Raw genomic sequence first — 14737 nt, 5'->3', positions numbered from 1 at the left:
AGAAATTTTTAAAAAGACACACAGACACGAATGAACCAACCAACAGGAATGTACTCTCGATGAGAAGCAGACGAGGCGATAGAAACAGAGAGACAGAGACGCGAGATGATATCCACGATACAAATGAAACAGTCCGCTCGCCAACCCCGCGACGAACGATTTCCTTTCATTTGTCATCTTAGCTTTGCGTTTGACTCGCCAGTTTCTCCCCATTGTCTGCCAGGCGGAGTTAGTTTTGTCGCCAGCACGAGACCAGAGGATCCACGAGGTCCAATGGCTACGTTCGATCTACGAACGATCCACGTGGAAACTCTCGCAATCGACGTTTCGTTAGATATGATTTTGGTTTTGGTTCCGTTTCCCAGCCATCTCGAATGACCTTGCACACCAATATCGCCAAGTAGTTCGCCAAGGTCGAGAAAACGGTCAACACTTCTTTGGTAGCCAACCCTTTCTTCGCTTCCCTTCCACTTCCTCCCCTTCGCGCGGCGTTTTTCTCCCCAGTGGCTCCTTTCTCCACCAGGAGTTTCTGTTTTCTTTCCCAAGAGTAGAACTCGAACGGGGGAAGGTTTTTGCTCGATGTCTGAATCCTCCCTTTCAGTGTCCGCGCAGAAATCGGGGGATCCAGGGTTGGTGTGGATCGATGATCGACGGATTGAGAATACTCCCGTGTGCTATGGGCACAGGAAAACGTCAATTTTTTAGGACCTTCGAAAATCGAGGAAATATAAATTTTCGATGAAAAATCTTTACAATATGCAGCTTTCGATCGACAGCTAAAGAATTAAGAGTTAAGGAATCTTGATTTTCCAATCGCAAACGAGGAACAAGTTTCAAACAAATAGTCGGAATAACTGATCAATAATAGAAAAAAAAAAATAAATAAATGAATAAATAACTGTTCACAAAACATGATCGCATTATGAAGAGCTTTGGAGAGTTGTAGCACACTTGTAAAGTGTCTAATTATATGAAGGTAAACTAAAATCCAATTACACGGAATGAACGGGGAGGAAAAGCATCGTATGTGCTCGTACCTACATCAATTAGTTGTCGAGTTTAAAGGCGAGGCTGGCAAGACTTTGGCATGGTTTCTAGGTGGTCCTGAAGTCTCGAGTCATCATTGCCTCATTTACTTTGTAAAACAGTCTTGCCGAGGGCCCAATAGGCCTAACCGCATTAAACTTATCAACACGTAATTAAACTTCCTTGTAAATTGTCAGCAGGGCCGCCGTGTCGAGCGAATCCACCAACGCGTTAATTAATTAACAGTTATCAATTTCGGGACAATTGCTTTCACTCGCTTCACTTAAAATTTTTGAACAAAAAATACAAACTGACTAATTACTAATATTATTAATTTCTAAAATAATTAATTTTAGAAATCCCTGGAAATATTTTTAAAGAATATTTAGATAAATAGCGCGTAAGAGTTTGTGAGAGAATTTTCAGAGAACAACAGGAGGAGATTCAAGATTAGAAAAGTCGCGACCGATTTATCAGGCGAGGACGCGCCAGATTTCCCAACCGCGTTAAGCCCGTTCTTTTTTTTTTTTACTTATGTCCTTTCTAATCCTTACAAATGCCATGGCAATCAAGCTTTTTCCCTAATTCGTATTACGAAGGACCCGCATGCGAGTCCTAATCTTGACGGAACACACCACCGTTTCTCTCCAGCGTTTGTTGAACACCTGTGCTTTATAAACAATCCCAATAATTTCCCTTCATCCTTTAAAGTATCCTTCTTCGTCTTCTTGTTTCACTGAAAAAGAAAGAACATGCAATGAAATGAGATTAATAATAACGATATAAAATTATTCTAATTAATTTGCAACAATTTAATAGACGAAATTCTTGCGGATCATTCATTCTCTTGCTTTCGAGAGCTCTTTTAAAAATATTTGCATTTTCTTAGATCACTTTAATAGGAATATATACACACACACGCACACACACGCACAGTTCGAAGTTAATCGGCTTGCTGGTTCCTGAGAAATTCTACGTCAGCGCTAATCCTTTATCCACCATAAAATCCACATAAAGTAAATTAACAAAGAAAAAAATAGAAAGAGTTTCAGATTTCTCGCATAGAAAAATATACAGCAGTATAAAGAAATAATTTTGAAAACGCAGTTCAAAGATGTATCCGGTTAAATTATGGTACAAACAAGGTGGGCAAGAATAATGCAATACGTCGGTGATATACAGACGAGTGCAGGAGTAAATGATAAAAAAATGTTCAATACATATGATCAGTACTACTGTGCCTTTTTATTCATAGCTTCTACGACGAATAGTAAATTATTCCTATGGTTCCTAGATCGTCTCGAACACGGTTCTAAGCACTGCTCGCGCAACGATCGCGATACACATTTGCGGGCGTCGATGTCTCCAGAAATCGGCAAACAGGAAGCTCGCTAAAGCGCATCGGAAGGGAAAGCGTCGCGATCGTAAACGCCAGTAAATTTGCGTAATCTCGGTAGACTCGCACACTGACACACACCGTAACGACGCGTTAAAACCACGCATAGATCACCTATTCGCCCATCGCGTGATCCTTACCGTGTACAATAATATAAAACACGATCGTGCGCGTATCACTCAGACACTAGAATAAAGTCTCTCACTCTCTCTGGCGCACGAAGCGTTACAATAGTAAATTTTAGCAGCACCTTCTCGAAACGCGACGACGCGTCGCGACGCTGCGGGGCACTCGATTTCCTCTTCACTGTGTTACACTCGTCGATTTAAAAAATGTATCGCGTCCGTGAAGTATCTGTGTGCGTGATCTCTAAATCATTTTATTATATTTACAAATAATTCGTATTTCTTGAAACTATCTATATTTCCTACAGCTGAAATTGCGATATCTATAGGTTTCCGATGGAGAACGTAGAACGAGACCACCATTTAATTCATTTCATTCTCGAATGTAACAAAATCAAGCAGATCAGTGTACAATTAGTGTACAATTATACTATATCTTTCGATCAAACAACGCGCGTCGTTAGAAGTAAAAGCAGCCAGCTTGATTTCCCAAAGGCCTCCCGAAGATATCACAATTGGAAGTGTAATAAAAGGATACAAGTACGTAATCCATCCCCATGTAAATAAATATACATTCGCCTAACAGTAAAAAAAGACTCGATTTCCTTGGTCATTCGCGCAACCATTTCTTCGCAAACACACCCTTTAATTACACACCCTTGCACCTCTGTATAGCACATCGGAACATGCATGCAGTCACGAGTCGACGATTAACAGAAAATGAACGATCGATCGCGAATCGTCTTTGGACTCACCGCTTAGTTTCGCTCTCCTCCGCCCCCGGCGTCGATGCGTAAAACAATGCTATCAACGATAAAAGAAAACTAAAGAAATAAGAAAGAAAAGGAAACACTAAAGAACAATAAACTATCGTATCAGTTCCACACTTGTTTCTCCCGTCGTACATACACACTAGGGTCAGCTCGTTACATCTATTAACGCACCTTTGCATACGCTATTATTATACAGATTAACTATATATAGTATATACAGTAGTATATATAGTATATACTAGCATATATAGTATATATATATACATATATTATATTATATTATATTATATTATAATTCGTGTACAAAAATATTTTATGTTAAATCGACTATCCTTATTGAACGCCTCGCCACGAAACCAATTGCCTATCCTCGAATCCTTGGCGACGCAGATCAACTCGGTACCAATTCCGTTCCTGAAACAGTGAAAATATCAGTGAAATTTTCTTCTCGCGGATTCGTCAACTATGCGCGGATTCTGGTAAATGTATGCGTTCATTTCACTCGACGGAAGAGAGATGTTATAGTATAAGACTATAACTATAAATAAAAGACTATAACTAAGCAGTTATAGTATAAGAAATTTTAGATAGAAGCTCGCATAAACATGTATATGTACACTTTGAAGTAAATCTCACTTTAACACTAGAAAGACTGAAGTTTAGTATATACCTATATTGCCCCAAAGCAGTCAAAATGACTGCATTGTGAAAGAATAACTAATGTGTAAAGAAATTCGTTTAAAATTAATTTTTAATATTTTTCATATTATTTACAGCCATACAACGAGTTATTAGTAAGGAAAAACGATTAAAAAATTTACTTTATTTGAAAAAATAAATTATGCATTATTTGTACATTTTAAACAAATGAAAGTGGAAATCTTTTTATGCGTACATCTTCCGCAAACATGCTTTTTACATTTTTCATATAATATATTACATATTTGTTTTGCTATTGTGACAGAGTAGTACTTGACATTTTCACAAATTTATGCCTGGAACTTAGAACAGCTACTCTTTTATTCGGTTTGCTTTTATATATTGTAAGGACATCATTTTCAGATTTATATAGGAGAGTGGAAAAACAAGGCATGTTATCCTTCGTTTGTTTGGCTGCTTTGGGTAGTTAGTTCTTTCTTATTTCTTAGAGGAAATAAAATAATAGTTCCAACTAGTGTTGTATTTTTGGCCAATAATTTTGTCGCGAGTGACATGCTAGTGAAAAAGTTATCGGTCGTGATATTCCGTCCACAGCTATACACATATAGCTACATACATATGGCTCGACAAATATCAGAACAACGTGTTCACCGAGAAGCATTGACGATGGTCGTTGTTCATCTTTCCCCAAGTAAGGAAAATCATTCAAAACGTACTTGCTACTGACATCTGAGGCAAGCCAGAATTTGATGCCAAATTTGTTGGGTTTGTTGGGCACACCCTGTTGTTATACAGTATGTATAAACTTGCACCTGGCTTTCGTCGGAAATAATTGCTCGTCAACTGTTATATTTTGCCCTGGTTGATAGCAACTTGTCCCATATCTCCGAAACCAAGGCAAATTAATTTGTCAAAACGAATAAATCGTAGGATTTGCTTGGACTTATACTACTGGGTATAGTTTTTCTAAAAAAATTCGGGACCCATTTATCATGAACTTGTATATTAACATGTGACGGTAATCAGAAAAAATATTTAACCGTTGTTTCAATCCAGAGCCGAACTGGCCATATAAGAAATTTACTCGATTCAATAATAAAAGTCATTTGATCGTTAAAAATTTTCCAAGTATGTAGTCAAAATGACTGCGTTTGGGCAATATATACCGGAAATGAAGCTATGTCATTGTATACATAATTGTTTTTCTAATTGAAATTGAAAAGCAGTCGAAATGACTACCTTAGGCAATCTAGTGTTAACGAACCAATTTAATTTTTGTTGTTTTTTTCAAAACAAAACGAATGAAGGGTAATTATTCTAAAAAAGAATAAGGTTTTAGATAACACTATATACTCTACATTGAAATGAAACCAAAGCCAACAATTTTTGCCAACAAAGAACCACTTACACGTGTTCGCGTATCACCAACGCGTCTCCATATACACACGCGTGTATTGAGAACAGTGTAGTCAGAGGATCGAACGAAGCACGCTTCGCGGTCGACTGAGTTTTCCGAAATGTTTTTCCGGCAAGCAGGAAATGACCCGGGGCTCGACTCTTTCTCCCCGGTTGTTCTTTTGTTCTTCGACCGCGGAATCCTTTCCCTCGCGATACCCAAGGAGTTGAAAAAAACTGTGGCGATAGGTTTTGTCGGCGATTCTCGCGCAACGAGACAAAAATCCAAGGCGAGTGTTCCGCGCGATTTTTCGAACATTTTCTAATTAAAGAATAAGGCGCCGTGTTACAATGGCGTTGTATTAAAAAGGCTCCTTGGTTGCTTTGTTCGAGGCTGTTCATTGTTCCCGTTCCATTTTAATGGATCAGGAGTAGCGTTGCACGCGGTATGCGGTATGTTACTCGAGAAAGTGTGGAGCATGTTTCTTTTTTGATTGCGATTCGAAAAACGAGGAATATTTTTTACCTTCCACTTCAACGATGGATACGGATTTTAATTTTGAAGGTGCACGGTTTTTGCAGCGTTTGTTTCCGAAATTAATTAATTATTTGTATTTACAATAAACATATTTATTCAAAGTATTTGACCAATTATAAATACCAAAAAATGCGCCAATTTCAGTCGTGTTAAGATGACAAGATTGCAAGTCGTTAGAAATTGTAAACTGAAAATGACTAAGAAAAAAGAAGTGCCAGATGAAATGGGAAAGGCTTCAGTAACGAGGGAATATCGTACGGTAGCGAGGAATAAAATAAAACGAGTGATGGAAATTCTAGTGGATCGACGAGGTCGTTTGTAGAGCTTCTTAAATTCCCATTAAGGATGACTCGTGACGAGGAAAATGATGGCGCGAAGGGTGTCACGCATGCCACATCGAATGCAGCGTTTAGCATCGAGCTGCAATTGCGGCCAAGTAACTCGTTCCGCCGTCAGAACGCTGGAAACACGTTTCCAGATAATTCGTTTAACCTTCGAAGACAGTTTCGATCGAAAACCTTCGGTTGGGAACAAGAAGACGGTAGTATTCCTTTCCTAAGCTTCTTCAAAACGGTCCTCATAAATCTGCGCCATATGTCGACTCAATGAATTTCTTGTTTTCGAAGCTGAGACTTACGTTCTGCATTATATAAATACGAAATTGCAAAGCTTCCTTCACCCTCCCGAAACTTTACCTTCCGAGATGTCCCGCCGCTTAACTTTTCTAATTCTACGAACCTCAACTATTTCAACAAGATAGTAAAAAAAAAATGTTTAAATAACAAAACCGGCGCTTTTACATCGTCGGCTTAGACGACAGAGCAGCAAAATTGTTGAAAAGAGATACGAACGGATAGCGAAAACAAATTCGGCCGTACACACATAAAACTACCCCTAGTTTCCCCCCTCCTTTTCGCTATTAGCTAAGTACACCGCTTCTGGCTTACGTTAAGCTTCGGCAATTATTTGTCATAGTCAACTAAGACGAAAGCGAAGGCGGCAAGATCGCGAGACATGGGGTGAGGACCCTCAGGATAAGACGTCTCCTTTCCCATCAATTTCACTAGCATCGTTCTCGTGCACCGTTTTCTTTCCACGGCCGCTCGACACGAGCTTCGCCTCGCGCGATACAGTTGCGTTCTATTAGTACATTATCAGTATAATGGGCAATAGCGGGTGATTGTTAAAGAAATCCTTGTGATCCTGTGTATTCTCGCCATTTGTACGAGTCGATATGAAGTATTCTTCCAAATAATGAGTTTAAAAGAAGAACGATCAGAATGAATTCTTTGCTTTTTTACAAAAATGGAAAACAAAGTCTGACGCCTCGAACAGACCAGCATATTTTCTTCTAACTAGTATTACCAATACCGGTTCGATTAAGTATTGTATAAAAAAGAGAGGTACATCCTGGTGAAGAACGGTCCAGTCGATGTCCAACGTGTTCGGTCGCAAAATATTTAAAGTAAAATAGATTGAATATAGGAAAAACGCGCGTCGGTTAGTCTCGTTGGCTGAAATTCCCCGAGATTCCACCGCGAACCGATGGCGGCGGCTCTCAAAAACCGGCGATCCGCCGGCCAACAAGAAGAACAACGAACGCGTGACTCCGCGAGAAAACGCAACGAAGCCATTCGGCGGGGCAGCTCGTGAAAATGCTCGGGGCCCGTCCTGAACGACATAATAATCAGCCGGCACCGAAGATTGCGAGGGGCGCTCGTTCCCTCGGCCCCACCTAACTTATACTTATTATTGCATTATCTCCTTCGGCCTAGAACGATTCCGTGGCGCAGAGGGAAAAACCTCTACACCGGGGAAACGAACATCGCGAACTACATTATCCACGGCGCAACGGTGTAATTCCATCGTGCGACGCGACCGCCTTTCCACCAATATTTCATTAACTGAAATTCAAAGAAAGAATTAAAGAGAAATAAACATGTTAGATACGGAGTGCTGTTGCAGTTTCGCAATGGCTAGTTTTTAGAAATTTTCAGTTAATTGCGTAAATTTGTCATCTTGTATATAAGTTAATTACGGAGAAATAAAGCATCACCCACTTGTAAGATACCAATACGCTTCTAAACTACTCGCAATACTAAGGTTCTACACGTACGAGATAACGGTGGTCGCCGTGGAAATTTTCACACAGAGAGTAAGTCATCGATTGTACCGCACGAATCGAACCAGACATTTTTCAAGAGCCACGCATGAATTCCGTGCAGCTTCCAGGTCATGTTCCTTGTTAGCGCATCGAATGAACAGGTCTCTCTCTCTCTCTCTCTCTCTCTCACTCACCCTCCCAGCCATGTCTCCCTTAGCTCTAGCCGCCGTCTTCTTTTGCGTTCTTGCGACGCTTAAACACGCGAGCAACGATCACGATAATGTCTTCATCTCTTGCTTTCCGCGAGCGAGTCGATTGCTCGCGCCGCGAATCCCTTCTCCTTATCTGCGCCGTGCTTTTTTGCGATAATAGCGCGTGTAATTCTAGCGACTGGCAAAAAGGCTTGCGAAACGAGGAAGGGGGTTCGATACGGGACCGTCTTCAGAGGGTTCGTCATCAAACCCCTCCAGCGCAATTCGCACCCCACGAATTTTTTTCCTGCTAATCAAGGCAATCGTAATCTACATCCTGCATAACAATCTGCATCCTACCGATCTTTATAGATACTTACGCTCTGGAGTAGAGTAGATGATTTTTTAAATTATTGAGATATTTTCGACTGTTGAAGGAAACTCAATCCGTTGAACGCTAACTGTGCCTATCAAGCACACTGTGTCAAACGTTCTACTTTGATTTTAAACACGTGGATTTTAAACATTAGGTGTTCTATTATTTAGAAGAAAATTATTTATATTTTCAATTATTTTAATATATTACATTAAATTTCGTACAAAAGTACCGGTGTAGGCAGTGATTTTGTTAAGTCCAAAAAGATGAAAATTATTAACAACTTTTAAGGATAGTTTCAAAATGAGTGTAAACTATGTGCAAGTATTGCGGACCACGAAGAGTTAATACGAAAGAATAACAATAATTAAAGCGCAACCGCTTCATTTTGTCTTAAAAAACAAGGGTTATTAACAATTACCCACTGGAAAGTAAGTATGTGGCAGAAAAAAATCGAAATTACCAATCGACAGCCAGGCTGAAGAGTTAGAGCGTAAGGGGTTAATAGCGGTACAGTTTATGGTGATTTTTATGTGGAAGAGGACGCGTTACGATTTGCAGATGAGGTATCGAGAAGACGGGGATTTGACAGACGGAAATGGGCGGGGAAAATTGCTGCGCGGACCTCGAAAATAATATACGTTGCTAATTTGGAGCACGACCACCGTTTCTGACACGTTCGCCCCGCGCAGGAGGGGTGGCTTCCTCGTGAATGTGCCGCGGCGTTTCGTCGGCTCCTTAATGAACCGAGTTCGCGAGAACCATTAATAACCGAGAGAGCCCAGTACGGGAACAGGGGAAATTATACAGCAAAGAGGGGAGGGGGACGAGAGATTTTTGCAAAAAATATTATCACTCAACGAAACCGAACTTCAATTTAGTTCGTGTGTATCCAATCAGAAGAATGTCTTCAAGATGAACAGAAAATATGTTCGACGAAACAACAAGTGTAATGATAAAATATTCTTTCGTATTAGGATGATGATTAACACCTTTGATGAATTGCAAATATTCTTCGTTTATCAATTTAATAATCGTGTAAGTTTGTCGAAGAATTTGTAAGATGTTTATATATTGTTAAGTATTACAATATTGTAGTAATAATCAAAGTGTAATAGAAATAAAGAATAACTAAATAAGAAATTTACTAATAGCTTCTGTAATTAAATTTGACTTAAATTTGTATGTACACCAGAAATATCAATGTTACCAATGATATAAAAAAGACACACTGTACTTGTGACGTGCTTGTACGTCAACGGGTTAACACGGCACATTCTGCTTAGAAAGGAAAGGAAAGAAATCAAAATGTCAGGGCAGTACATAAAAAGGTGGTCAAAAATCGTCACAAATATAACCCTATAAACATTAAACATTTATACGAAGGATAATAATAAATTGGTCAATTAAACCATTTACTTTTGTAAAGGTAAATAAAGAAAAGGCTAGATAAATGAACGCGATAAATTACACAGAAAAATAACTGAGACAGGATCATTGCAGGAAATACTTTCACATAAGCGAACAAGTCTCCAATCTGCTTCATGAATACCAAATGGGAGTCAACTTCTCAAGTTGGCAACGATTTGGAAAAAACACTAAGTGTATAATAAAATTTTCGAGAAAAAGAAAAGATAAAAGATATTCCACAAAGAGAACCGCAGACGCAAAACCAGCTGCGGGCCACAGAAATCAGAGGAACAAGTAAAAGGGAGGGGAAGAGATCGAAGGGGGTGTCTGGCAGCCCTAATGCGACGTATCAATATACGTGGGTGCCGGTGATGGGCCAATATCGCATAAGTGGCCCGATTCGCCGTCATTTGTTACATTTTGTTCGGTCTAAGTAATTTAAGAGTCACCCTTCGCGCGCCACCCTCCGTAGCCGCGAGGAAAGGACACGGGAAGTGGAAGGAATGGGTTGGTCGGCGGATCCTTCGAGTGGCTGGCGGTAAGGGGAGACTGAAGGGCGGCTGACTGTACTTCGCCTCCATTCTTCGGCAAATCGCGACATATTTGTCAGATTTTTGTTCGGGAACAAAACCTCCACGACCTTTCTTGCCGGCATCCGTGGGCCGTGCTCCGAGGGTCGTCGAGTTAAGTGGATTGGTTTCGTCCGAGATCGTGGCGCGAACGTCTAAACGCGACCGACTTAATTCGGGCCTCCCTGCCAACCGCTTCATTTCACGACTTCCGATTCGCCCGGTACACTACTTTTCATTCGACTGGACCTGCTTTCTTGTCCATTTCCGATCGATCGGTTTTATTTTAACTGGCATTTCACAGTCGCGAGTTGCAGTGCAATTTGTGTTATGAAACGATCTTTGTCAACATGGTGTAACAATGTTCGTTAACAAATTCATATATCAAATAACGTCATGCGAAATGCACTGAAAATAGCTCGAATTTTTAGAAATAATTTAATAACACTAACGCAAACTAAATCTGAATGAGAATAAATGGTGTAAGGGTAGATGAATCTTCCGCATAGAAATGATGAAGTGTGTAGGAGGAAGATGTGCTTCACCCGTTATGTTAATGGAGGAAAATAATTTGGCGAAATATCGTATAATTTTCAGCGATCTTTCACTCACCCTTGAATCCCTTTTCCGGTGATGTGGACTCGGGGTTGTTCACGTCCGACGTAACGTCCGCCTCGTTTTCTATTGGCGTGTCGATCTGAAATCAGTCAAACGTTTCGTTGCTCATATCCATATTCATCTGGATCGCGGCGATTTATTATTATTAGCGAGCGAGTGTCCCGGAGAGGAGAGTAGACGGAATGATCTCACGATTATTCTGATTCAACGGAACTTTTGAAAGCGGGAAAGGAGACGGGGGACGGGACGCGGCGGATTTTAGTAATGCGCATAAAGGACACGTGTGAACAGCTGCCGACGTTCGTACGAACGTCTTCCCACGCGTCTTCGTGTATCACACGTGGGGATGGATGCTGGAGTATTCCACATGGAACACGGGGACACGTGGACCTCGATCCGTCCATTTCGCCCAGGAAACCGTCCTCGTAAGTGAAATAAAATTTCTCCTTTCTCCGTGAAACAAATTTTTATTTCGGTAACCTGATACCCAATGTTATCAAACTTAATAACAAGAGTAATAATCGTCCGTGTAATCGTACATTGGAAAAGTACGTGATTTATATTAAAGGAAGCTACTAAAGTCGTTCGAGAACACTTTATTCTTAATTCAAGATAATGATTTAAGTTTCGAAACAGTATAAAAATTCAAACAATACTATAAAATAAGTATAATCATAAATGAAGAAAAGTACACATCTTTCCTAGTCGATGATTACTAATTACAATATCGTATTAAACAATTTGCCAAATAAATAACTAATAACTAAATGGGGGAGGCGGGGGGGAGGAGGAGGAGAAAAAGAAAAAGCGCAAGTGTCCAAGTAATAGGTCGGGATGAGACGATTTCTCAGAGCGACGAGTGGCTTTCGCGTAGGTGTAATTATGTCTCCGGGAGCCCTTTTTCCCACAGAACTAAATATAGCAAGTGTCATCCGATGGCGTGGACGCACATGTCTCGTACGCCGCGGCCACATCTGGTCGCTGTTTCCTGCTGGCCGTGGCATCTTCTCGGCGATATGATTTATTTTCGAGCGAACGAGTCCCAGAGATTCGCCGCGCGGTGGCACCGCGCTATCAAACAGTCAATGACCAAGGGTGCCAAGGGGCGGCGTCGGTAATCGAGCCACGGCGAGGAGCCCGGGTACTTTAAACTTTCATCTGTGATGACTACCTAATCTATCCTAGAAAATCTTGAGCACGGTATGAGAACAGATTTATCTAAAGATGTATAGAACTATTGTATAAACGAATAGTTAAGAAGGGCGATGACAGGGAAGCAGGTAATTACTGTTTTAATAAATTCTGCATCTACATTGTGGATTAAATGTTCACTAAAAAATGGTGAAAAAACGGAGTTCACAATACTAGACTGAACGAATTATAGAATAATGTCGTTGTAAGCGTTGCATCGGTATTCTACCGAAAGGGTTAAACACGCTCGGAGAGAGGCGGAGGAGAGACAGAGACGATCCAGAAGCTGGCGGATCGAGGTCACCAGCATCAGGAATGCACGGTGCACCGCGAGTTCCTCGAAGTTTCTTTCTTTCATCTCCGAAACATTATTCTCGGGCCTAACAGCGGGCCCCGTACCCGAAGATGGGCGTAAAGGCACGGCAGAGCCAGCGGGGCCCAGGTAAAGAGCGTCTACGAGTGGCCAGTTTCGAAATGCTCGGCAATATAGTGAGTTCGTTACGAGGCTCGCCCCGACGTGGTATGGCTCATAATTGCAGAGCTGGCTCTCGAGCCGCGCACCTTCAGGCGCGCTCTGTCTCTCTCGGCTAACATCTATTGACCGCGGGAAAATTTCCTGGTTCAACGAGAATCTCGAGAATTTGATCAAAAAATAGAAACAATGTGTCTCGTTTAAAAACGCAAACGAACGAGACGGTGGCGCGAGATGAATTCGGCAAACTGTTCGATCTTCTACGGGGATGTTTCGAAGGGGTTGAAGAGGACGACGCGGGAAGAAGGAAAAGCGAACAAGGCCACGGACAAAATATTTCCGGGGCGGGGACGAAAATTGTTAGCGCGAGAATGTCTTAATCCTCGACAGCGAAGCGAAAACGCGCGGTGCACGGCTTAACGTAAACTTTTTTTCTGTGGATAGGTCTTTAAGTGGTGCACCGCGCACCACCACCGGGGTACATAATGCATGCGAGGTAGCCCGTCGTTTTTGCTGAGAACTTCGCCCTTGCTCGTCACTTTATCAGCTACGTGCGAATTGGAACTAGCAGCAAGTATAATGCTCTCTTTATTCCAAAACCGACATAATATATTCATCATTTTCATTATTATTTTATTTCACTAGACCTTGTTCCCAGACTAAATTAGTTTTCGAGGTTACAATGTTTTGATTCTATATCTTGCAAAAAGGGAGGAAGGAACTTTTATATAAGTTCTATAATAGATTAGAAACTAGATCAGACATTAATAGAACGATTGTGTAGAATTTCTTGCGGAATAGTTCACGGTTCTTATCAAGAGTACGTGTCTTAAATTATTCCCAGGCTGTCTCGAGTTATTTATCTGTCTACACCGAAAGGGTGAATCTCACCCTTCGTTCCTCTGTGACCGCGTCTTAATATGCGCTGTAGAGTAAATAAAGCCCGGTGCTACTCACACTCCGAGGCTCGTTCGAAAATTAAATTGATGCTCTGCAATCCTCTCCTTGCTCGGCGACCATCACCATAAATCAAAGGGAAAATTATTTTTCATTTGATAATCCTTAGAGAAAGAATCGTCAGAATCTTCTGGTAAAAGTTTTGCTAGTTTTTACACAACATTAGCTATAGGCATTTTAATCGCGACTCATCGTTTTTCTTTGTCGCCGGGCAGTGAGTAATATTAAATAATAAAAACATCGTTTCGCTGGAATAACACGCAACTATATCCTTGCTTTTCGCCAGGATGCACTACTTCAATTATCACTGACCTTCGCACTTATTCACATACACAATAAAAAAGAAAATGCAACAAATTACGAATATTATGCTGAGAATCGAATTTATCGGTACATCAGCTTCCAATGGATACCTTATCAATAAATTGTGATAAGAAGAGGGATTTCGCAGAGGGAAGAAGCGAATAAAGTTGCTAAAATGTAAAGAGAAGGAACGGAAAGCCATGGGAAGACTTAATACGAAGGGAGTTACGCGGAGTTGGCGGAAGACCGCACGGTATATAAATTCAAAGTAGATTAATATTATCCACGCGGCTGTCGCGGCGGCAAACTTATGGCGCTAATTCGGCCGACGAATTATTACCAGGCGCTATCTCCAGTCAGCCCCACTGTGTGTTTTGCCAAAACGGGAGCTATCCTGTCGTTAATAGAAGTCGTACGTGCTCGCGCAGGACACCGAGAGACGTGTCCTTGGATATTAGAGCTCCCTTGATCACGAATTCCACCGCGGTCCGACGGACCGCGAATGATTAACCGATCAATTTTTCTATTTATCTTTTAAATTTTCTGTACTATACCTCTTTAGAAATTCGCATAACGTATACACGCAATGCTTATAAAATAAGCGATACATTATATGGCGATAAGTCTGATCGT

General features: G+C 40.9%; 1 protein-coding gene across 1 annotated transcript in view; it reads right to left on the bottom strand.

The window, feature by feature from the left end:
- Nucleotides 1-3600: 3600 nt before the first annotated feature.
- The window catches only part of LOC143423792 (ubiquitin carboxyl-terminal hydrolase 48), a 62303-nt gene continuing 51166 nt past the window's right edge, over nucleotides 3601-14737 (bottom strand). Inside the window, exons 17-18 of the mRNA XM_076895360.1 lie at nucleotides 11176-11260; nucleotides 3601-3734 (exon numbers count right to left, since the gene is read on the bottom strand). Coding sequence (XP_076751475.1) covers nucleotides 3712-3734; nucleotides 11176-11260 — 108 coding nt within the window. The 3' untranslated portion in view covers nucleotides 3601-3711. The remainder of the gene's footprint in view (nucleotides 3735-11175; nucleotides 11261-14737) is intronic.

The sequence above is a fragment of the Xylocopa sonorina genome, chromosome 5, assembly GCF_050948175.1.
Source record: "Xylocopa sonorina isolate GNS202 chromosome 5, iyXylSono1_principal, whole genome shotgun sequence".
Classification (NCBI taxonomy): Eukaryota; Metazoa; Arthropoda; class Insecta; order Hymenoptera; family Apidae; genus Xylocopa; species Xylocopa sonorina.
This window is presented reverse-complemented; position numbering and strand designations above follow the sequence as displayed.